This window comes from Oncorhynchus kisutch, linkage group LG12 (genome assembly GCF_002021735.2).
Source record: "Oncorhynchus kisutch isolate 150728-3 linkage group LG12, Okis_V2, whole genome shotgun sequence".
Lineage (NCBI taxonomy): Eukaryota > Metazoa > Chordata > Actinopteri > Salmoniformes > Salmonidae > Oncorhynchus > Oncorhynchus kisutch.
In genome coordinates, this window is record NC_034185.2 from 37,791,251 (window position 1) to 37,816,494 (window position 25,244).

Here is a 25,244-nt window from a genome sequence, read left to right on the forward strand (position 1 = left end):
TGCTGCAAGGAGGTATGAGGACAGCAGATGTAGCCAGGGCAATAAATTGCAATGTCCGTACTGTGAGACACCTAAGATAGCGCTACAGGGAGACAGTACGGACAGGATCGGTACATCCGAACATCACACCTGCGGGACAGGTACAGGATGGCAACAACAACTGCCCGAGTTAAACGCACAATCACTGGACTGAGGGCTTGTAGACCTGTTGTAAGGCAGGTCCCCACCAGACATCACCGGCAACAACATCGCCTATGGGCACAAACCCACTATCGCTGGACCAGACAGGACTGGCAAAAAGTGCTCTTCGCTGACGAGTCGCAGTTTTGTCTCACCAGGGGTGATTGTCGGATTCGCGTTTATCGTCGAAGGAATGAGCGTTACACCGAGGCCTATACTCTGGAGCGGGATCGATTTGGAGGTGGAGGGTCCGTCATGGTCTGGGGCGGTGTGTCACAGCATCATCGGACTGAGCTTGTTGTCATTACAGGCAATCTCAACGCTGTGCGTTACAGGGAAGACATCCTCCTCCCTCATGTGGTACCCTTCTTGCCTCCAGCATGACAATGCCACCAGCCATACTGCTCATTCTGTGCATGCTTTCCTGCAGGACAGGAATGTCAGTGTTCAGCCATGGCCAGCAAAGAGCCCAGGTCTCAAAATATACAAATATTTACACATGTTAAGTTTGCTGAAAATAAATGCAGTTGACAGAGAGAGGACGTTTCTTGTTTTGCTGAGTTTATATAAAAATGTTTGTTGTAAAAAACACTGTGGGCCAATATATATGTAGGACATAAGCAATAATTTACAGCGCCTTCAGAGTGACTACCCCATCTCTGTAGCCCACACATACAACTATCTGTGAGGTCCCTCAGTCGAGCAGTGAATTTCTAACACAGATTCAACCACAAAGACCAGGGAGGTTTTTCAATGCCTTGTACAAAAGGGCTCCTATTGGCAGATGGGTAAAAATATAAAAAGCAGACGTTGAATATCCTTTTTTTTAAACCAAGCAATTCAGTTAAGAACCAATTCTTATTTACAATGATGGCCTACACCAGCCAAGCCCTCCCCTAACCCGGACGACACTGGGACAATTGTGCGCCGCCCTATGGGACTCCCGGTCACAACCTGTTGTGATACAGCCCGGGATCAAACCATGGTCTAATAGTGATGGCTCTAGCACTGACATGCAGTGCCTTAGACCGCTGCTCCACCCTTTGAGCATGGTGAAGTTATGAATTACACTTTGGATGGTGTATCAATACACCCAGTCACTTCAAAAATACAGGCATCCTTAACTCAGTTGCCGGAGAGGAAGGAAACTGCTCATGGATTTCACCAAGAGGCCAATAGTGACTTTAAAACAGTTAGAGAGTTTAATGGCTGTGACTGGAGAAAACGGAGGATGGATCAACAACATTGTAGTTACTCCACAATACTAACCTAATTGACAGAGTGAAAAGAAGGAAGCCTGTACAGAATAAAAATATTCCAAAACATGCATCCTGTTTGCAAAAAGGCACGAAAGTAAAACTGCAAAAAATGTATGTCCTGAATACAAAGTGTTTGGGGCAAATCCATCACGACACATCACTGAGTACCACTATTCATATTTTCAAGCATGGTGGTGTCTGCATCATGTTATGTGTATGCTTATCTTCGGCATGGACTTGAATGTTTTTACTATAAAAAGAAATGAGAAATCCTAAAGGAAAACCCAGTTCTGCTTTCCAACAGACCCTGGGAGACAAATTCACCTTTGAGCAGGACAATAATCTAAAACACAAGGCCAAATATACACTGGAGTTGCTTACCAAGATGACATTGGATGATCCTGAGTGGCCTAGTAACAGCTTTGACTTAAATCGTCTTGAAAATATTTGGCAACCAACTTGACAGAGCTTGAAGAATTAAAAAAAAGATGAATGTGCAAATATTGTATAATCCAGGTGTGCAACGCTCTTACAGACTTACCTAGAAAGACTCACAGCTGTAATCGCTGCCAATGGTGAATTCTTCTTACACTTTGACATTACAGGGTATTTTGTGTAGATCGTTGACAAAAAAAAAGACAAATAAATCTATTTCATTCATACCACTTTATAACACAACAATATGTGGGAAAAGTCATGTCTGAATACTTTCTGACAGCACTGTATATATACACTCAATAACTGACAGGGGGCGCTGTTTCGAAGCAACCATGCCTCAATTTTGGCAGCCCCCCCCACCAATGAAAGAAATATTCAGAAAGCTATAAAAATGCATTTATTAATGTCTACATTTGTTTTTGCTATGTTTTACGCTATTACAGACACCTAATGCATACTTTTAAATTATGTGAGCTAAACATACAAATAATACAACAATTATATGTAAACGTTCTCCTTAAAGTATAATCTTTTTAAAGTTCTAATGTAACTGTCCCCACTACAACAACAAAATAGGTTATATAAAAACGTCCCTGTAATATCAAAAAAAGGCACTTCCACTTCCATGGTGTTGATGCTCTTAAATTGTCATGGGTGTGGCTGGAATGCGTCAACCATTTTTCGAGAGAGAGAGAGAACAACACTGACACAATATTGAAATGTTGCCATAGAAACCATGGGATTTTGTCTGTGTATGGTTATGTTGTATGTGTTTTATGTATACGTGTCTGTGCGTGTGTAGGTGTTAGCAGTGCGAAGTGGTAACCAGGGGGAAACCAACTGTCAAGTCCAAAGTGTCCCACAAGACACTGGATTTCGTTTAATTAGCACGACAGCGCCCATTGTCGTGCATACCCCCGTTTCCAAACGCAACGAACACAGGGAGGGGTTCTGACTCTGCTGTGGGTAACATGGCTGACTTCATTGCTCAGCAGCCAGTCATGAGACTGTGTCTCACAGACACTAACCAACTCCCTGACATGGTCTCTGTGCCAGGAACAGTAATGGCATTACAACAGACAGATACCTCCACTGTGTCAGAGCTGGGCTTGGTTCCCTATGCAGATAGGGTGAAAAGTCTGTGTCATTGCATTGAGTCTGTAACGCATCATAAGATGGCCCAGTCTAACAGTTTCCTGGTAACGGTGATGAACATAATCAACTATGCTGATCCATCTCTCAATGTAAAAGTTATGTCATCGCTATTTCATTGTTATGACAGTGTTATGACAGTGTTATGACAGTGTTATGACAGTGTTCACCCTCCCATAGTAAAGCTATTCCTGGAGATGTTCATTTTAATACCTGAATTAAATTGATAGCTAAAAAATATAAACCATGTTGAATGATTTTTATAATCTCTCAGATTGAGTTTGGTTCCAGGTGTCAATCCTAATCCTTCTCTCCATCCATGATCAGATTATCTGTAGATATTGAAACCCCTTGCACCTATGACATCTGACCACCTCTATGGAAATCTAGCATGGTAACTTGAACTTTTTGTGCTGTCTTGCCACTTGCATGTTGTCACGCCAAACAATGACCATAGGAGTTGGCAAGACATCGCAAGCAGATCTGGGATCAGGCTAATTGTAATCCCCTGCGCACCTAACTTCTGGCGACTAAGGGCTCTATTCAATCCACATCGTAGAAGTTCAGCTTTACAGCGTGATTGAAATTTAAAGGCAATGTTTCCGCTTTAGAGAGACTGCATTTACTTTAAACGCTGCATATGTTGGCTCAGTCAGAAATGACCTTTACATTTCTGTAATCTGTAAGAGGGCTGTGGTGACCGTATTAATGCCACACCGGCGGTCAAGAGTCATGAAGGCATTCAAATTCCTTGTGAACGTCTAGTCACTGGTAATTAGGCTTCTCCAAACTCTGATGCTGCTGATGGTCATTAGTAGCCTACCAAACATGCTAACTGCCTGGTACTCAGCACTCCATTTTCCCGCTAATCCAGGGGTGGACGATTCCAGTCCTCAGGGGCCTGATTGGCGTCACACTTTTTTTTCTTCCATCCCTGGCAAACACAGCTGATTAATCAGATAGCATTCTAAACTGAAGACCATGATTAGGTGATTATTGCAGTCAGGTGTGTTAGCTGGGGCTGGGGCAAAACTGTGTCACCAATCAGGCTCTCGAGGACTGGAATTGCCCACCCCTGCTCTAATCAATGCAAATGTCTTCGAAAATCTAATCAAACACTTCACGAGAGACCAGTGCATAGATGACACGGTCATTTTTCTCGCTGCCCCTGTTCCGAGACAGGTGCATATTAATGGTCCATTCTAAATCATAACAAATGTCACACATATATTATTTAGTATATGTAAAGACAAGATTAAATCAGGAATAGTCTGATGGGTGACAATATTAGCATATCACTTTTTTTATTACAACTTTTTCCAATTGTAGTCGCACACCTCTTGTAGCCTAGCCCATGGTCCTATATGTTTTGATAAGGTTTGTTTCACAACTAAAGTGGCCAAATAACTTCTTAAAATGAAGCACATTAATCCGCTTTACAGGGGGTTTAGAGTCTAACTGGGTACATAAGCAGCGAGTGAGTTTCAAGTTTGGGGAAGATCATTTTTACCATAAAAATGTGCCTTTATAATAAAAGCATTACATACATGAACACATTTGTGGTCACTTTTGATAATGGTGTTTTCCCACTAATGGAACAGTCAGTGCTTATGGCCTACTACCATGTGCGCATTGCTGTGCTTATAATGTGAAGAAATAGCCTAATAATTTATCAACATTTTAAGGTAAATGTTCTAATCTGTTGCGTCAGCCACATTGTGTAAAAAAATGTGTTTTGATGCTAGTGGTTGTATTCATTTGGGATCTATCGCATCTCACAACTGCTTAAGACTATGTTTGGAATATTTATTTCTTGCACAGAGTAGAATAGGTCGACTTTTGTACAATGCAGGATAGTAGATTGACATAGGCTAGTGTTTTTGCTGTTTGTTTGGCCTACTCATCTTGCTGATGAAAAGTCAATGTGAGCAGTTCTTCCAATATCTTCAATATTCACAGTTGCGTCCCCAATGTGTCTGGCTTCACTTGTAACCTGTGAGAAAGACCCGATCCCGTGATGGAGAGCCAGGTGGGTGAGAGGTGCTTGGGAGTGCGCAGCACTCAGGGAGAAGGGCTCAACGCAGCACTCCGGGACAAGGGCTCAACGCAGCACTCCGGGACAAGGGCTCAACGCAGCACTCCGGGACAAGGGCTCAACGCAGCATTCCGGGCCGCAAAAGGCATGGATTCTTTTACAGTGCATTACAGCCACAAAGGGGATGCCGCGGTGAAATTCGAGGCATTATCAAGTGCTTGTCAAATTGTGAATGAGAGACTAATTAATTGTGTTCAGCCTGCGCAAAAAAATATTTTTAATAAAGGAAAAACTATACATGAATAAACTACCAAAATAATGAAAACGTGAAAACCGAAACAGTCCTATCTGGTGCAAACACAGAGACAGGAACAATCACCCACAAACACAGTGAAACCCAGGCTACCTAAATATGGTTCCCAATCAGAGACAATGACTAACACCTGCCTCTGATTGAGAACCATATCAGGCCATATATAGAAATAGACAAACTAGACATGTAACATAGAATGCCCACTCAGCTCACACCCTGACCAACCAAAACATAGAAACATACAAAGTAAACTATGGTCAGGGTGTGACAGTACCCCCCCCCCCCCCCCCCCTCCCCAAGGTGCGGACTCCGGGCCGCAAAACCTGAACCTGTAGGGGAGGGTCTGGGTGGGCATCTGTCCGTGGTGGCGGCTCTGGTGCTGGACGTGGCCCCCACTTCACCGTAGTCTTAGTCCCCCACCTTATCCGCTTCCGTGACCTCCTAGCCACGGCAACCCTACTTAATAACACGGGACAGAGGGGCAGCTCGGGACAGAGGGGCTCTTCAGACTCCGGCAGCACAGGAGAGGAGGAAGGCTCTGGAAGAGTCTGGCAGACTGGCAGATCTGGAAGAGTCTGGCAGACTGGCGGATCTGGAAGAGTCTGGCAGACTGGCGGATCTGGAAGAGACTGGCAGACTGGCGGATCTGGAAGAGACTGGCAGACTGGCGGATCTGGAAGAGTCTGGCTGACCTGGAAGTGTCTGGCAGATCTGGAAGTGTCTGGCTGACTGGCGGATCTGGAAGAGTCTGGCTGACTGGCGGATCTGGAAGAGTCTGGCTGACTGGCGGATCCTAGCAGACTGATGGCTCTGGCTGCTCCATGCTGACTGGCGGCTCTGGCTGCTCCATGCTGACTGGCGGCTCTGGCTGCTCCATGCAGACTGGCGGCTCTGGCTGCTCCATGCAGACTGGCATCCCCGGCTGCTCCATGCAGACTGGCATCCCCGGCTGCTCCATGCAGACTGGCAGCTCCGGCTGCTCCATGCAGACTGGCAGCTCCGGCTGCTCCATGCAGACTGGCGGCTCTGGCTGCTCCATGCAGACTGGCAGCTCCGGCTGCTCCATGCAGACTGGCATCTCCGGCTGCTCCATGCAGACTGGCAGCTCCGGCTGCTCCATGCAGACTGGCAGCTCCGGCTGCTCCATGCAGACTGGCAGCTCCGGCTGCTCCATGCAGACTGGCAGCTCTGGCTGCTCCATTCAGACTGGCAGCTCTGGCTGCTCCAGACAGGCAGGAGACTCCGGCAATGCTGTAGAGGCGGAAGGCTCTGGCAGCGCTAAACAGGCAGCAGACTCTGGCAGCGCAGGAGAGGAGAAAGGCTCTGGCAGCGCTGGAGAGGCGAGGCGCACTGTAGGCCTGATGCGTGGTGCTGGCACTGGTGGTACTGGGCCGAGGACACGCACAGGAAGCCTGGTGCGGGGAGCTGCCACCGGAGGGCTGGTGTGTGGAGGTGGTAATGAGTAGACCAGACCGTGCAGGCGCACTGGAGCTCTTGAGCACCGAGCCTGCCCAACCTTACCTGGTTGAATACTCCCAGTCGCTCTGCCAGTGCGGCAAGGTGGAATAGCCCGCACTGGGCTATGCAGGCGAACCGGGGACACCGTGCGCAAGGCTGGTGCCATGTAAGCCGGCCCAAGGAGACGCACTGGGGACCAGATGCGTAGAGCCGGCTTCATGGCATTTGGCACGACGCTCAATCTAGCCTGGCCGATACGCGGAGCTGGAATATACCGCACCGGGCTATGCACCCGCACTGGGGACACCGTGCGCACCACTGCATAACACGGTGCCTGCCCGGTCTCTCTAGCCCCCCGGTAACCACAGGAAGTTGGCGTAGGTCTCCTACCTAGCGTCGCCATGCGATATTCTCCAGGCTGAGCCCAGGGTCCTTCACCGTCCAGTTCGTCCTCCCAAGTCCAGAAATTCTTGTCACGCTGCTCCTGCTGCTGTTGTTGTCTGTTACCACGCCGCTTGGTCCTGTTGTGGTGGGTGATTCTGTAACGGCTCTCTTGTGGTGAAGGAGAGTCGGACCACAATGCAGCGTTGTGATGATTCATGTTATTTTAATAAAGGAAAAACTATACATGAATAAACTACTAAAATAATGAAACCGTGAAAACCGAAACAGTCCTATCTGGTGCAAACACAGAGACAGGAACAATCACCCACAAACACACAGTGAAACCCAGGCTACCTAAATATGGTTCCCAATCAGAGACAATGACTAACACCTGCCTCTGATTGAGAACCATATCAGGCCAGACATAGAAATAGACAAACTAGACATGTAACATAGAATGCCCACTCAGCTCACACCCTGACCAACCAAAACATAGAAACATACAAAGTAAACTATGGTCAGGGTGTGACAGATGCACACAATCACAGCACCAGATCAGGTGTTGCTGATGTGTGCTTATACAGGTTCAGGAGTAATGCTAGGATAGGTACTTTCTTGTATACTGGAGAACTCGGAATGGAATGAGTATGCCCAGAATGAGTCTGCCCATAAAAACGACTTCCTCTCTGGGCAGCTTTAAAAATAAAGTTAAAATATGTTTGATGTCTTCTGTGCCCATATGAATAACCCCAATGATGTAACTGCAATGATGAGATAGGTGTTCTTCTTCTTTGTTTTTATGTTTTATTATCAAGTGCCCAACCCTAACCCTAACTGGAAGTGCCAGTGTCGCACTTCCGCATCTGCGGTGAAAGGTGGCGGCGCTAGAGCGATGTTTGTCAGACCATGAGACATCCCGAAAATAGATCTTCTCATGAAAACGTCCGTAGCATCCAAACAAGCCCACTCTATGGAAAGGGGCGACACTCACGAACACGATGGGGGTCTCCCATAAGTGTCAGGAGACTTGTTTGAAGTCAGTACCGTCGATGTGCCAACCTCTGTTTGGTAGCGTCCGAACCGTTTGGGCTACAAACTAACGGGAACCCACTGTGGAAAGGGGATATTCTCACGAACACGATGGTGTTTTCTGTTTTTCTCTACATCCCCCACAAGTTTCACGGGACGCGTCTGAATGTAACCGGTACAGTTTTTTTTTAAACTAATGGAAGTACGAAGGTAGTTTTTCACTTACCCAAAAAAGGGGTTAAATATGTGTAAAAAATATATATATATATTTCCATAGTTTAAAAAAAAGATCTCCTAGATTTAGGAAAGACACTTCAAACCTTGTTTCTTATGATAATGTTTTTGACATGTATGAATATGTGCCATTGGCCATATACCATGTCCCTTCATGCCTTATTTCTTGAAATATAGTAAATGGTATGAGATGGTAATTATACATTTTATAGGATCAAATGCTAAAGCAGGAAGGTGTGAAAAACGGCATTTGATAGTGTTTGGAATTGCTAACATGCTCCATGCTGTACATTGTATTGCTGATTTAAAATGTTTATAATACAGCATTAATTCAATCAAATCAAGTCCATCAAAGTACTCAGAACCAAGCAGGTAGTTATGGTATTTAAAACCAAGCATAGATAGTAAGGCCTATTGTATACTGTCTGCAATACTATGCTTGGCTGACAAAGCCCTCCTCAAGTATGATCGGGCCTCTCTGCAAAAGCAACATCCAGTAATATTGAAAATAATTTCAAATTGTCACGCCTTGGTCTTAGTATTTTGTGTTTTCTTTAATTATTTGTTCAGGCCAGGGTGTGACATGGCTTATTGTGTTGTCGTATTGGGTTTTTTGTAGGCATTGGGATTGTGGCTGATTAGGGTTGTGTCTAGCATAGGCTTGGCTGCCTGAGGCGGTTCTCAATCAGAGTCAGGTGATTCTCGTTGTCTCTGATTGGGAACCATATTTAGGTAGCCTGGGTTTCACTGTGTGTTTGTGGGTGATTGTTCCTGTCTCTGTGTAGTTTCACCAGATAGGCTCTAATAGGTTTTTGCGTTCTGTTTGTTGTTTTGTTTATATATATATATATATATATATATATATATATATATATATATATATAGTTATTTCATGTATCGCTATTTTTTCATTAAAGAACATGAGTAACCACCATGCTGCATTTCGGTCCGACTCTCCTTCGACGGAAGAAAGCCGTAACACAAATATGAAACAGAGAAGAGATGTTCAAAGTGAAAAAGTCACTGAAGTACCGTACAGTGTACAAAATAAGCGACTGAAATTACTGATCAATTAAATGTCATTTTTTATGTATGGCCATATATTGAAAAAAAAATTTACAACATTGTTCCAGAAATGGAGAAAAACTATATATTGCCAGCTGTATATTATCAGGAAAATATTCAGTGTTACACAAGTCTCAGAACTCTGTGGCCTTTTTCAAAACAGTAAATGCATTTTGAAAATGTAGTTGCCTTCTCAAAACATCAAATAAATCAAAAGAACATAACTGCCTGCATAAAGAGTAATAAAAACTATACATGCATATCTCTAGAGTCAAGCTGACTAGAGGTATGCCTTGAAAAATATCCCACTTAATCATTTCATTAACGTCTTTGCGGTCACTAAACTATCAAAATTGGAAAATCGACTATCAAAAGGTTTACAAATTATGGCAAATGACTCACCTTTTATGCATATGTCACCAATCATTTTCATACACATCGAATCAAATACTTGTTCATGATCAAAAATGAAATGCGAAATGTGCACGTTGTGCAGGATTCTTCCCATGTAGGCCTATTCAATACGTAGGTCGGTCTGCTCTTACACGGTAGGTTTGTAGACTTTGCATTGGCAAGCAGAAAAAGAATCCCCAACAGACATCAGGAAAAGAGAATTCAGTAGAAGAACACAACTGTTGTGAATGGAGAGGCCTCAAACTACACCAAAGCAAAGCTCTGTAATGGATGCTCACAATGTTGGAGATGATGAGTTTAAAAAAGCATTTAAAAATAGATTTTTTGTTTGTCCTAAGATCACATATATTTGCACATGGACAGAGTTAGTGAGCATTAACGCAGTACTGTGTGTGCACCACAGAATGAGCACAGCTCATCATCATCATCATCATCATCATGAAACAGGTGCAAATAATTAATTGTATGTATTTAGCACATGCTGGGTGTTATATGCTGTATAGTGATGTCATGGGTGTGGGTGTCATGGTATTGTGTCTACGTTGACGTAGGTGAGGATGACATCCTGGAGGATGTTGATGCGATCGATCTGGTTGAGTTCTCTGACGCGGTGTTTGAACTCAAACAGCTGAGCTCCGTTCACAGCCACCTTGAACTCCTCAAACGTAACCAGAATCTTCATCTGAAACACAGGTGGAGAAAGGGAGCAGAGGAGTTAAATAAAGTGCAATTTAGCCGTAGACATTATCGAAAGTGGAACTCGGTTGATTTGTTAGTCAGTAGAGTACAGACGACAGGGAGCACTGCCTCAGTGGAAGTTCCCACTGACCTCGAAGGACTGTCCAGCCATGAAGGGGAATCCTCCCTGTGTGTGCCTCTCCTCCTTCCCCCAGCGCTCTCCCACCATAGTGTTCCTCACCACTGCCTGCTTGCCCCCGTCGTTGAACCGAGGGTTGAGGTGGAAGGCAATGTCATTACCTCGCACAAAGTTCACTGTGAACCTGGAGGGGATATGATCAATTAAAACAGTTTTATTCATCAGATTGATAAAAGCATGGGCCAAGACATTAGTGAGTGAAAACAAGCCACAGTCACCAGGTTGATCGGCCCACTCTTCCAGGACAGTCAACAGTACAGATTGACTTATTCCATCAGTTGTGTTCAAATAATGTACTGGTAATGTGTACATCTAAGGGATAATTCAGGGATCTTATTAATCCTAGTAAACAACAAAAACCATAGTAGACTATGGTAGTTGATGAACTCACTGCTTAGCATTTGGTTTGACCCGGCCCATGATGGTGATCATCATCTTGTCGTAGATGCCTCTTTGTAGGTTCAGGTTGTAGGGCACGCTCTATACACCAATACAACACACTGACATTTAGGACATGGCTCTGTCTTCACACCAACACAATGTCTTTGCCAATTCCCTCCCTCCATCCCTCTCTCTCTCCTTCCCTCCACTAAAGCTACACTACAGCTTCTCTAGATCCTATTTCTTGTCTCTCACCAGACGTCCAGCTGGCGTTGGAGTCCACTGTGGAGCAGGTGTAAAGCCACCTGGATTCTGACCAGGCCAACCAGACTGACCAGGGCTGAAAGGCCATCCAGACCCTGGGTTAACACCTGGGATAAGGCCTTGGGTAACCGGCCACCTTGGGGCACTAGGTTGGCTGGGGACTTGGGAAGAAGCCGGGGCTGAAGCTGTAGGTTGAAAAGGCTGGGGTGCAGGCTGAGGTTGGGGCTGCGGCTGGGGTTGGGGAGGCTGGGGCTGGAATTGGGGAGGCTGGGGTCCAGGCCAGCATGGCTGGCAGGGATGGGATGGGGCTGGTTGGGGTGGTTGTGGTTGGGGACCAGGCCAGTTTTGGGCTGAAGCTTGAGCTGGTTGGGATGGTTGTGGCCCAGGCCAGCAGGGGGTGTTGGGTTGCCCAGGCCAGCAAGATGGGGGCTGGGTGGGCTGTGCCGGCCAGGCAGGACCCCCTGTTTGGTTCTGGCTGGGCCAGATGCTGTTGCTGCCCTGGGGGGTAGAACCAGAGGACGAACAGCCACACAGAGCATCAGAGAGCTGGTGGGACAAGAAGGGTACACGCATACACAGTCAGAGACACACACACATGCAGACATGCACACATGCACGCTAAAACCCTCATGCACACACAGATAGAGAGGCCTATTCAGACATGACATTCAAGAATTCAAGAAATATCTCAGAATAACAACGGTTATATACTCCAAGAACACTGAGACAGTGAGAGCTGTGTTCTCAGTCGGTAGTTGTCAGTGCAGAGGTTGGAGGAGGTGAGATACCTACTTCCATAGTATCTGTAAGTAAAGAGAGAACAGCATCACTACCATTTTTCCTCACCATCACAAACGGAAGCATCATTCAAATCAAATCAAAGTTTATTTGTCACTGCGCCGAATACAACAGGTGTAGACCATAACAGTGAAATGCTTACTTACAGGCTCTAACCAACAGTGCAAAAAAAGGTATTAGGTGAACAATAGGTAAGTAAAGAAATAAAAACAACAGTAAAAAGACAGTTTAAAATAACAGTAGCGAGGCTATATACAGACACCGGTTAGTCGGGCTGATTGAGGTAGTATGTAGGTAAGGCTATAATTGAACATAATCACTAGGAACTCACCACGGTCGGATAACCAGTCATTAAGTTCCAATAAAGTATTGATATGACAAAACTCCCTCTTGAGATCTTACACATTTCCCACATTTTCAATCCTGATCAATAATTGATATTAAATAGATATATATATATATATATATATATATATATGACCACTAGATGGCCCCAGTTACCAGTCCCTGAAGTACCAATTGACAACAAAAATGTGCAGACGTTTTGGAAACACTACTTAGTAAATTCAAATAGGCTTATAACCTCATTGTCTCCAGTATATTGAAGACCAAGTCCCACACTACTCATACACTGAGAATGAAGTCAATTGTAACACTTGGAGCAAATCCTCATTTGGCACATGATGCACAATAAAGTCCTCAGTGAAGAATGTATATGAAACCGTGGAAATGTTGTCTGTAATTTTAAATTGAATTAGTTTTTATTTCACCTTTATTTCACCAGGAAAGTGAGTGAAGAACAAATTCTTATTTACAATGACGGCCTACCCCGGCCAAACCTGGACGACGCTGGGCCAATTGTGCGCCGCCCTATGGGACTCCCAATCACGGCCGGATGTGATGCAGCCTGGATTCGAACCAGGCACTGCAGTGACACCTCCTGCACTGAGATGCAGTGTCTTAGACTGTAATCATTCTGCACCAGTCTCACAAGCCTGCTGTTATCCTAGCACAGCAGATTCCACAGATAGCCACTCACCAATTACATCATAACCTGATTACCTGCCCTCAGACTAGTCTTGTATTTGCTGTGCATTGTCTTTGTCTTATAGACTATAACATGACCGCAATTATGATATGGATGCGTAGTATAAGATAGGCTCCCATCCCATAATAGGCCTCCAAACCATAACTGCAGTCCTGCCCAAATAAATTGGTGACCTTTTCTCAGCAGCTACGTTAAGAAGCAACCATTCAGTCTCTGGCTCTGTGCGTTTCTTCGTCAAGTTGAAATATAAACGTTATCACCAACTTTTTGGAGGGACAAGCCCATCACAGAGATCAGCCATCACTTCTACTGTATGTCTCCTCAAATAGGATTTCACACAGCTTGAGCTTGAATAAGTATCAAATCAAAGTATCAAATCAAATAAACGTTCATTTCAAATTGCATCACACTTAATACTAAATCAAATTAAATAAGGTAAGAGCTCCCTGGTCAGATGTCACCAATGGGACAATACAGATTTTCTGGATCTCAGCCTCAAAGGGACTAACCTGGATAAATAAAATTAAAAAAACAGATCAATTAGTAAAATCTTAGTTACCTGTTATTCACTGGTCTCCTCAGATGTAACACTGTAGAACCAGGTTGTTGCTGTGTTGTTGAGGTGACAGCTAGACAGCTATAGCAGGAATCCACACACACATATTTATGAACTCCTTTATACCTTCCCTTTTTCATTAGGCCACTCCTTCATTCCCAACTCTTCTGGGAGAAACACACCCAGGGGGAAAGATTCCCTGTCACAACTTTCACCTTGTCAAAACATGGTGCACCAATATCAAGAGTAGATGTATACATTTCTTCATTATGAAGTAGGCCGTCTTAACCCTGTGAAACCCTCAGGTTGTAAAAATGCAACAGGTCCTACACTCACGTCCAACACCACACAGTACATTTCCATAGACTAAGACGTATCTCTTAGTAGCATTTGTTGTGTGTCCTGTGTTCTCTAAGATGTGGTGATTATGTGTACATTTTTTTCTCTTGACAAACAAACATTCCAGAGCAAGATGCACTTTTGTAAGTACTGCAAAAACAGATGAGCACAAATGCTTGGGTCTCATGAAAATCCATCAAGCGGAGGTAGGATATAAAGGCATGACTGGTGACTAGTTTTGGAAATGTGATAAATAATGTGGTAGTGCAGTGGACTGATGCACTTTTGTCGAGCTGTTGGTTGATTAATAAATTGAAGTGGACATAATTTAACTAATGATGGGGTGGCTGGAATTAAACAATCAACAGAGACACCAGAACACATTCAGAGAGAGAGAGAGAGGGAGAGTGCAAACAACACATGACACAAGGTTTTTTGGAATTTCCTCTTAATGAGTTTGAGCCAATCAGTTGTGTTGTGACAAGGTAGTGGCAGTATACAGAAGATAGCCTTATTTGGTAAAAGACCAAGTCCATATTATTGCAAGAACAGCTCAAATAAGCAAAGAGAAACGACAGTCCATCATTACTTTAAGACATGAAGGTCAGTCATGTCTCTTCAAGTGCAGTCGCAAAAACCATCAAGCGCTATGATGAAAGTGGCTCTCACGAGGACCGCCACAGGAAAGGAATCTCACAAACACACTGATGGGCTCTGACTCTGCTGTGGGTAACATGGCTGACTTCATTGCTCAGCAGCCAGTCATGAGACTGTGTTTCACAGACACTAACCAACTCCCTGGCATGGTCTCTGTGCCAGGGACAGTAATGGCATTACAACAGACAGATACCTCCACTGTGTTGCAAACCTGAGAGGAGCTTTAGAGTGAAGGCAGGCCTCTGGTTGGTTCCCTGTGCTGGTGGAAAGTATGTCTCACTGGGTTGAGTCTGGGGCTGCATCCAAATTCCCTTCATAGGGCACGACTTTTGAGCCATAGGGAATAGGGTGCTATTTGGGACAGTCCCTGTATCTCAACAGGAGAGGGGCCAGTCTAACAGCTGGTAACGGTGGTGAACATAATCAACTCTGTCGATGTAGCTCTCAAAGGAAAAGTGATGTCGTCCTTATGACAGTGTTACGAAGCCCGTATGACATATTGTTAGAGTAAAGTGGAGCCTAACCCTCCCAGAGAGCAGTAAAGCTGGAGGAAATGGATAACTGAAGCATAAACAATGTCAAAGGAATTTTATAATCTCCCAGATTAATATTCGGCCCTGTTGTCAACCCTAATCCCTCTCTCCATCCATGATCAGATTATGATCCCTGTAATCGGTCTGTAGGTATGTAAAAAATTCAGCCAGTATTAAAACTGGTCGTGCTGTCTTGCCACTCGTATGTAGTCACACACAACAATGACCATAGGCCTTGTCAAGACATCACAAACAGATCTGGAATCAGGCTAATGGAAATCCCCTGCACCTAACCTCTGGCAACTAAAATGTGTTTTTCTAATTACATTCCTAATTCCTGTAGATAGTATGGTGCCGAGGTGGAGAGTCTTGGTCGAACAAACTCTGTGATAAACAGATCAATGGTGTCCACGGTAACAACAACAGAACAAAACAAACATTCCCAACATGGCACACTCACTGTGTCAGTTCTCTTTGATTAGACTAGCTGTAATTTGAGTTGAGAAATGTAGGACATTTAAATGGGGTGTGAGTAGACAGACTGGGAATTGGACGAGCCATGGACTTGGTCTATCTCGCTGTATTGTTTTTATTTCTATGGATACCTCAACTCCGATCTATGCTGTTTTACCTGTGCTTTGACCAGCAAACAGAAGTCATTCTGTTATAGCCACTCTATTGACACGGTTCTGCTAGCCCCTGGAATCCTGACTGACTGCACAGTGAGCCTGTGGCAAACTGGGTCAATGCGTTCCAGCATGGAATGGTTAACTCACATCCGCTTTGGCGATCTTCATCAACTAAGCAATAGCAACGATTCTGCGTGGGAAAGAGCCTGTAGTACATCCACTGAACCACTTGATGACACTGGCACATTCGCAGCATATACTGCAATTGCGTTTTGGGTTTAAGTTGCCCTTAGGCACAGATCTAGGATCAGCTTACCCAGCTCACTCCTTGGTGTTACATTGCCCAGATTACTGTCTATTTCCATGTACATTGGACTGATATGACTCACGACTCAGAGTCAGGATATCATTGGAACGCGTGGACAACCATTACACAGCTTGCCTTTCAATGATTGGATAATACAATAGAACAAAGTTGAATACACTTCATGTCAACTTGCGTCTGGCAGGCTATGTTCCATCCTCTCAAGTGTAATCATCGGCCGTCAAGGCTCAACATGATAACATATAGTCACACACACACACGACACACACATCCAGCATGGCTGCGTGAACGCAAGAGAACACCCCGCAGGAGGACCTCAACTCGCCAGCTGTGACCCACAATGCCGTGCATTGGGTGGCTGAGGGTTGCAGGGCATTTGAGGGCCACAGGCATTGTGTGTATGTGTGTGTGCGTATGTATGTATGTGTGTGTTAAGTGGAGCATCTGATGATGCCATGATGACTCACTTTCCCATGAGCCCCTGGACTGGGACTCAAACTGTGAGCAGTGAAACTTGAAGAAAGACTTTGTACAATATAGAACCATCTGGTTCCTCATAGTTACATTCTGGAGTCAGAGAAAGCTTCTGATGCCATAAACAGAAGGGTTGTGATGTCATAATGAGAAGGGATATGATGTCATGATATCATAATGAGAAGGGATGTGATGTTATGATGAGAAGGGTTACAGTGCATTCAAAAACTATTCAGACCCCTTCCCTTTTTAAACATTTTGATATGATACGGCCTTATTCTAAAATGGTGTCACGTGTGCTCCCTCTCCGGCCTCTAGGTCACCAGGCTGCTCGATAGGGCACACACCTGTCACCAGCGTTAGGCGCATAATGACATTCACCTGGACTCCATCACCTCCTTGTTGATGCCCTATATATGTCGCTCGCTTTGGTTCATCGTTACAAATTGATTAATTAAAATCATTTCTGGGCCTCCCGGGTGGCACAGGTCTAAGCCTGGGTTCGATCCCAGGCTCTGCCGCAGCTGGCCGCAGCCGGCCGGTCCATGTGGTGACGCACGATTGGCCTAGCGTCTTCCGGGTTAGGGAGGGTTTGGCCGGTAGGGATATCCTTGTCTCATCGCGCACCAGCGACTCCTATGGCGGGCCGGGTGCAGTGCACGTTGACCAGGTCAGGTCGCTAGGTGTACGGTGTTTCGTGCGGCTGGCTTCCGGGTTGGATGCGTGCTGTGTTAAGAAGCAGTGCAGCTTGGTTGGTTTGTGTTTCGGAAGACTCATGGCTCTCGACCTTCATCTCTCCCGAGCCCGTATGGGAGTTGTAGCTATGAGACAAGACAGTAACTACTAATAATTGGATACCACAAAATTGGGGAGAAAAAGGGTGTATAATAATAATTTATTCATCAATCTTCACAAAATACCCCATAATGACAAGGGTATTTAGAAATGTTTGCTAATTTATTAAAAACAGAAAACATTTTTGCAGCGTTGAAGGTCCGCAAGAACACAGTGGCCTCCATCATTTTTAAATTGAAGAAGTTTGGAACCATCAACGCATCCTGGAGCTGGCCTCCAGGCCAAACTGTCACGTTGTTCGTAATAATGAATGTCGGACCAAGGAGCAGCGTACGTTGAGTTCCACATAATTTATTAAAGAAGTGAAACTTTAACAAAGACAAAACAATAAACAATAAACTAACAAACAACGGACCGTGACTACAACACTAACTCAAAACATAAACAATATCCCATAACCCACAGGTGGAAAAAATTCTACATAAGTATGATCCCCAAATACAGACAACGATAACCAGCTGCCTCTAATTGGGAATCATACAAATCACCAACATAGAAAATAAACCTAAAACCCCACATAGAAAATATAAACTAGAACAACCCCCCAGTCACGCCCTGACCTACTCTACCATAGAAAATAAAAGCTTTCTATGGTCAGGACGTGACAGTACCCCCCCCAAAGGTGCGAACTCCGACCTAACCTGAAACAAAAAGGGAGGGTTGGGGGGTGTCTAGTGCCGGTGGCAGCTCTGGTGCGGGATGAAGAACCCGCTCAGCTCTCGGATCCACCATCTTTGGTGGCGGCTCTGGTGCGGGACGAAGAACCTGCTCATCCCGTAGATCCAGCCATGGACCCAGGCTGAACACTGTGCCTGGACTGGACCTAGATGCCGAGGAAGGCTCCTGCCTTGGAGTGGGACTGGACGCCGTGTTTGGACTGGACATCGGCATAGGGGAAAGCTCCCTCCATGGAGCTGGACTGGACGCTGTACCTGGACTGGGCACCAACGCAGAAGAAGACTCTGGACTTGGAGCTAAACTGGACGCCGTGCTCAGACTGGGGATCAGCGCAAGGGAAGGATCCGGCCATGGAACTGGAGGTTCCGGACCATTGACCGTCGGAGGAGGTTCCGGACCGTTGACCGTCTCAGGAGGTTCCGGAACGTGGACCGTCTTAGGAGGTTCCGGACTCTGGACCGTCTCAGGAGGTTCCGGACTGTGAAACGTCGCCGGAAGCTCTGGACTGGGAACTGTTGCTGGAAGCTCTGGACTGGCAACTGTCGCCGGAAGCTCTGGACTGGGGATCGTCGCAGGAAGCCTGGTGCGTGGGGCCGGCACTGGAAGTACCGGGCTGGTGACATGCACCTCAGGGCGAGCGCGAGGAGCAGGCACAGGACGTACTGGACTGGGGAGGCACACTGGAGGCCTGATGCGTGGGGCCGGTACAGGTGGCAGCGGACTAGTGAAACACACTTCAGGGCGAGTGCGGGGAGGAGGCACAGGACGTACTGGACTGGGGAGGCAAACTGGAAGCCTGATGCATGTGGTCAGTACAGGTGGCACCGGAGTGATGGCACGCACTTCAGGGCAAGTGCGGTGAGAAGAAACAGGACATACTAGACTGGGGACACGCAATTCAGGGAAAGTGCTAGGAGCAGGCACAGGACGTACCTGACTGGGAACAAGCACTTCAAGGAGAGTGCGAGGAGCAGGCACAGGATGTACCAGACTGGGGACATGCACTTGAGGGAGAGGGCGGGGAACAGGCACAGGACGTACCGGGCTGTGGAGACGTACTGGAGACCTGGTGCGTATAGCCGGCATCAATGGTACCTGAACTTTAACACACTTCGCACGGCAAGTGTGAGGAGCTGGCACAGGACGTACTGGGCTGTGAAGGTCCACTGGAGACCTGGTGCATATAGCCGGCATCAATTGTTCCGGAACTTTAACACACTTCTCAGGATGAGTATGGGGAGCTGACTCAGGTGTCACCAAACTGACAACACGTTCCTTAGGGCAATATCCGTGCATCCTCCACCAACTCAACAAGTCTCCCATTTCTCTCTCCTCCATATTCTCCCTCTTCTCCCAGACTGGCTCTGGTTCACTCCTCGGCTCCACCGACTGCTCCATGAGACCCCCCACAATTTTTTCTTGGGGTTTCTGTGGCCTTCCTCCCTGACTTTGTCTCTGTCCTTCCTTCGTCGCTGTCCCTCCTTCGTCGCTGTCTCTCCTTCGCTGCTTCCGCCTGCTTCCATGGCAGGCTCTTCTCTCCTGCCATTATGTCGTCCCAAGTCCAGGATGTTCTCTCCCTGATCTCCTCCAAAGACCAGGATGCCATCTCCTCCCGGGCACGCTGCTTGGTCCTTTGTTGATGGGATATTCTGTCAAGTTGTTCGTAATAATGAATGTCGGACCAAGGCGCATATTAATGAGGTGAAACTTTAACAAAGACAAAACAATAAACAATAAACTAACAAACAACGAACCGTGACTACAACACTAACTCAAAACATAAACAATGTCCCATAACCCACAGGTAGAAAGAATGCTACTTAAGTATGATCCCCAATTTGAGACAACGATAACCAGCTGCCTCTAAATGGGAATAATACAAATCACCAACATAGAAAATAAACCTAGAACCCCACATAGAAAATATAAACTAGTACAACCCCCCCAGTCACGCCCTGACCTACTCTACCATAGAAAATAAAAGCTTTCTATGGTCAGGACGTGACACAAACTGAGAAATCTGTCGGGGAGAACCTTTTTCAGGGAGGTGACCAAGAAGCCGATGGCCACTCTGACAGAGCTCCAGAGTTAATCTGTGGAGATGGCAGAACCTTCCAGAAACACAACTATCTCTGCAGTATTCCACCAACCAGGCCTGTATGGTAGAGTGGCCAGACGGTAGCCACTCCTCAGTAAAAGGCAACTAAAGAACTCTCAGACCATGAGAAACAAGATTCTCTTGTCTGATGAAACCAATATTGAAATATTTGGCCTGAATGCCAAGTGTCACATCTGGAGGAAACCTGGCATCATCCCGTATGTGAAGCATGGTGGTCACAGCTTCATGCTGTGGGGATGTTTTTCAGCGGCATGGATATTCAGCGGCATGGATTGGGAGACTTGTCAGGATCGAGGGAAAAATGAACAAAGGAACAAAGAACAGAGAGATCCTTGATGAAAACCTGCTTCAGAGAGCTCAGGACCTCAGACTGGGTGTGAAGGTTTTACCTTCCAACAGGACAACGACCCTAAGTACACAGCCAAGACGATGCAGGAGTGGCTTTGGGACAAGTCTCTGAGTGGCCCAGCCAGAGACCAGACTTGAATCCGATCGAACATGTGCAGCTACGCTCCCCATCCAACCTGACAGAGCTTGAGATGATCTACAGAGAAAAATGGGACAAACTCCCCAAATACAGGTGTGCCAAGCTTGTAGCGTCATACCCAAGAAGACTCGAGGCTGTATTCGCTGCTAAAGGTGCTTTGACATACCAAAGCACAGATTGAATGGTAAGCTTCCTGCTTTTACTCCCTGCTTGTACTTCCTAGGGGTACACTCAAAATGACTGCCAGTCCATCCATTATGCCATCATTGACATGAATTGGGAGGCCCGTTCCATAGTCTCAGTTGGTATTAGATAGAACGTCGCCGCCCGTCCACCTGTGGGGAAAACAATCTGTGGTTACCTAGTTTATCCCTTTGGCTCACAACAAAAACACAATCTTTTTCAAACACAATTTTCTTGTTGTCTGCTTGTTTTAATTCATTACTAAACTACATTTAAGAAAAATACAACATGTATAAAGATTTACATTTCGACATTGCCTGCTCGCTAGCGTTCTCACTACTTCCCTCATGCCCTTTTTCATGACGGTGCTAGTAACCACGTGAGTGAGTGCTAGCTAGCTACCAACCAGAACAGGAAGCTAGCCAAGAACGAAAACAAACAAACGGACTACACAGCTACAACTAGTTACAAACTGACTATACTAAGCAAGTTAAATGTCTTGCATGTGATTAAATAATTGTACAGTGCCAATAGACATGGTCACCCTCTTCATGGTTCCTAAGCAACTTTGCAGTATATATATGGTCGAGGGGAATTCTTTCTTATGACGTGAATATGGACTCGGAGTATGGATTCTATTACTATCAGTTGTTCTAATATCATAATGATAAGGTTTTTGATGTCATAATGAGAAGGGTCCTCATGTCATAATGATAAGGGATCTCATGTCAATGAGAATAGTGTCATTATCAGAACAGTTCTGATGTCACAATGAGGATGATGACATAAAGCCAGGCATGATGGCCCATAGATGGTTGTAAGCTGTGACTGAGTGATATTGAGCTCAGGCAGCTGAAAGAGGAGAGGCTCTATTCCTGTCCTTCTCTGCCTCAGCACACATCACCAACCTCATCAGCCCCAACCCCTCAAAGCCTCTCAAGCCTCCATCGCTCCCTATCTCACCCTCAATTTCCCCCCGGCTCTCTATCCTTCTCACCCTCCTTAAGCCCCTGGCCACCCTGCTGGGTGTACCTGGAGGTAAGATGACACAACAAGATCTCACGGTTTCACTTCAGTATTCAACGTTTGTCCAGGGTAGGGTAAACATCTATGGATGACGTGAAAGTACACTGTAACAGAAAACTCATTTATATGGTAATTTTGGGTATTGTCAACAGTAAAATACTGTGAAACATTTTACTACAGCATACTCTAAAGTATGGAGCATTGTGGCAAAAGTTTGTGGGCGTGGAAAGAATTGTGGTATTTTGAATGGCACTATATTTCCACCCCACAGAATACAGTATCCGTACTGTATTTTTGGAGTACCAAAAACCTTTTGACCACTAGAGGGTGGATGGTATTTTTGGTAGAGGCTCATCAACATATTTTGAGGCATGCCTTGTAAGAGGCTATATTTGTTGCACCCGTGAGTGAGAATGCGGTACCTATTTATCTCCTATGTAGCAGTAGTGCTCCATCAATTTAAAATATATAGGGGATAGATTTGAGTTGCAGCAAGTCTTGAACCTTAAATGGCTAGTTTGGAAGCCTTTGTAAGGCCTCTAGAAGTGCAAGTGATTTAAAACGCCAAATATTTATTGATATGCTGTAATGTGTCAACACATGACCTAACAGCCAACCTGCTTGCACCAATCCCTTGTAAATACTGTAAAACACAAACCTCACCCCTCAATGATTTTGATTCTTCCATCCATTCATTCATTCATTCATTCATTTATTCATCACTATTACGGTAGCATTAACTTTTTACAGTACAATACAATCAATTTTACGGTATTTTGCTGTGCTTCATTACACAGTACTTTGCTTTGATGCTGTATTTGTATTGCAGTAGTTGTACTACTATATGATATAGAGAAATGTACTTGCCATGAACTGCATATAAGCTAATGTCAAATTCACATCAACTCCTTGACAGTGTAGGCAAGGGTTAAGACTGGTAAAACATAACAGACTTGACGGTTAAGTTTAGGCATTAATTATGACTTGTAAAGATAGGGGTTAAGGTTTGGGATAAGGAGAAAAAGTCAACAAGTGCCTAGCACTAGGTTCAAACCTGCAATCCTTGGATCTGAAGCACATGGTTTAAGCACTTTGCCTATCCCTATCCACAATGTCCTAGCAAGCATTGAGCCTAATTGAGCGTAATGTGTGCTCACGTTGCCCCTAGTGGACGGTATTGAAGGCATCTCCCGATCTCTGATGCTCTATCTTATCATATCCCAATCCTATTCTTTCCTATCCTATCCCATAGTGTGGGGGTTGCATGTATGTGGTGTAGAAACATTGTTGTGTTGTGTTCTCGATGGTGGTGACCTTGTTATGGCCAGCCAGAGGATGGAGAGCCACAGACCTGCGTGATCATGGGATATTGTTTAGCAGGGCAGAATAAAACACCCTCCCCAAATATCAAGGCTCAGAACAGTGTCCTTGGTCCATCTTGCCACTGTATGGTCTGTGTGTGTGTGTGTGTGTGTGTGTGTGTGTGTGTGTGTGTGTGTGTGTGTGTGTGTGTGTGTGTGTGTGTGTGTGTGTGTGTGTGTGTGTGTGTGTGTGTGTGCGTTTGCGTGTGCGCGTGCGTGTGTGTGTGTGTTTGTCTGCAAGTGTTTAGTGTACCTAAATGGCCATTAAAGAGGGATCCTGTGACCTGTGATGTCACTCGTGTAAAATCTCTGTTCCCTGTTCTCAGCCCATGACAGGGCTTTAAAAAAAAAGTAGCGTGGGGCTGTTACGCAGAAGAGAGCATCCGGGGTCTGCCAGCTCCAAAGGGTTGTATGTTTGTGTATGTGTGTGTCTATACTGTGTGTGTCAACTCCAAAGCGGCTGCGGCGGCATTACGCCCCGATAAACCCTGGGCCTTGTTCTAATACTCTTAAACTGCATACGCCCTCCTCAATTTCATCCTGCCTTCATCCTTCCTAGACATAATCCCTCGACCCTCGTCAGACATGACTAGATTAGTGGAAGAAAATCATTGCAGTGAAAGCTAATCTGAAAACCTAAATCAATCAGTCAATCAATAAATCATTCAAATTGTAGCTGCATATACTGTTACTGCCATGAATGCGGGTCAGTTTTGCTTTTTTACTCCTAATGATTAGGGTTAGGATTAGGGGTGGGTAAACTGATCCTAAATCTGTGCCTGCACCCCAGGCAGCTTCTGCCCAGAGCTCTCCCAGAGAGAGGTGGTTTAACTTGGAGAGAGAGGGGATAGAAGGACTGTCTGCTGTTGCCATAGGGACAGGAAGCAAGCCAGGCACACTGACCTGGGGAATTTAAGACCCATTTGATGGACTCTGTTTCTTTCACTGACATGGAAAGAGTTATTTGAAGCATGCTTGAAATGTTTACGTTGGATTTAGTTGATGTGCATTAGCCTCTGATCCACTTACTGACTCATAATTCATCATTTACATGGAAATGATCAAGAGCTCAATCAGAGGATTTGATGACATTTCTCGTCTTTTTCCCCGACAAAGCCTACTTTTTCATGCATATAGAGATGTTAAATGAGACTGTATATAATTGCACGCTTTTTGCCCATTCATGACTAAATGAAATATATTAATCCAAACTTTATTACAAGAAGTAACGTTGGATACACCTGTCCAGTTTAGATATGTAGTCTGTATTTCATATGTGCGGCTGGCGCCCTGGTGGCCAGGGACAACGAAACAAGTGGTTTATTCAAAACCAAGCTCACAGATAAAGAAAATACACGAAACCATACATACGAGTTATATCATTTCTCAAAAAAAACACATTGACCTATATAATACTCTATTAGCTACCATTGAAATGTACTGTTCTTTCTCTCTTAAGCCTCTTTATTTCCTTATGTCCCTTTGAATGAAAGGACAACTTTGAAACTAACTTCTACTGTTGAAAGAACCTGTATTGCCCTTCCAGGGATATAGTATATATAGTACCAGTCAAACGTTTGGACACACCTACTCATTCAAGGGTTTTTCTTTATTTAGACTATTTTCTACATTGCAGAATTAAAAAAACTATGAAATAACACATATGGAATCATGTAGTAACCAAAAAAGTGTA

At 45.1% G+C, this 25,244-nt stretch overlaps 1 protein-coding gene across 4 annotated transcripts; it reads right to left on the bottom strand.

The window, feature by feature from the left end:
• Nucleotides 1-9,550: 9,550 nt before the first annotated feature.
• Nucleotides 9,551-14,182, bottom strand: LOC109900968 (galectin-3). 4 transcript variants are annotated; one of them, XM_020496904.2, is made up of 6 exons: nucleotides 13,889-14,182; nucleotides 12,276-12,286; nucleotides 11,475-11,981; nucleotides 11,230-11,318; nucleotides 10,791-10,962; nucleotides 9,551-10,643 (listed from the first exon to the last, which is right to left on the bottom strand). In XM_020496904.2, the coding sequence occupies exons 2-6, from the start codon at nucleotides 12,279-12,281 to the stop codon at nucleotides 10,485-10,487; spliced, it is 933 nt and encodes a 310-aa protein (XP_020352493.1). In that variant the 5' UTR covers nucleotides 12,282-12,286; nucleotides 13,889-14,182; the 3' UTR covers nucleotides 9,551-10,484. The 4 variants fall into 4 exon arrangements, with proteins under 4 accessions (XP_020352493.1, XP_020352492.1, XP_020352491.1 ...); XM_020496903.2 differs by having other exon boundaries at nucleotides 11,475-12,029; XM_020496902.2 differs by having other exon boundaries at nucleotides 11,475-12,286.
• Between the last annotated feature and the right edge of the window lie 11,062 nt (nucleotides 14,183-25,244).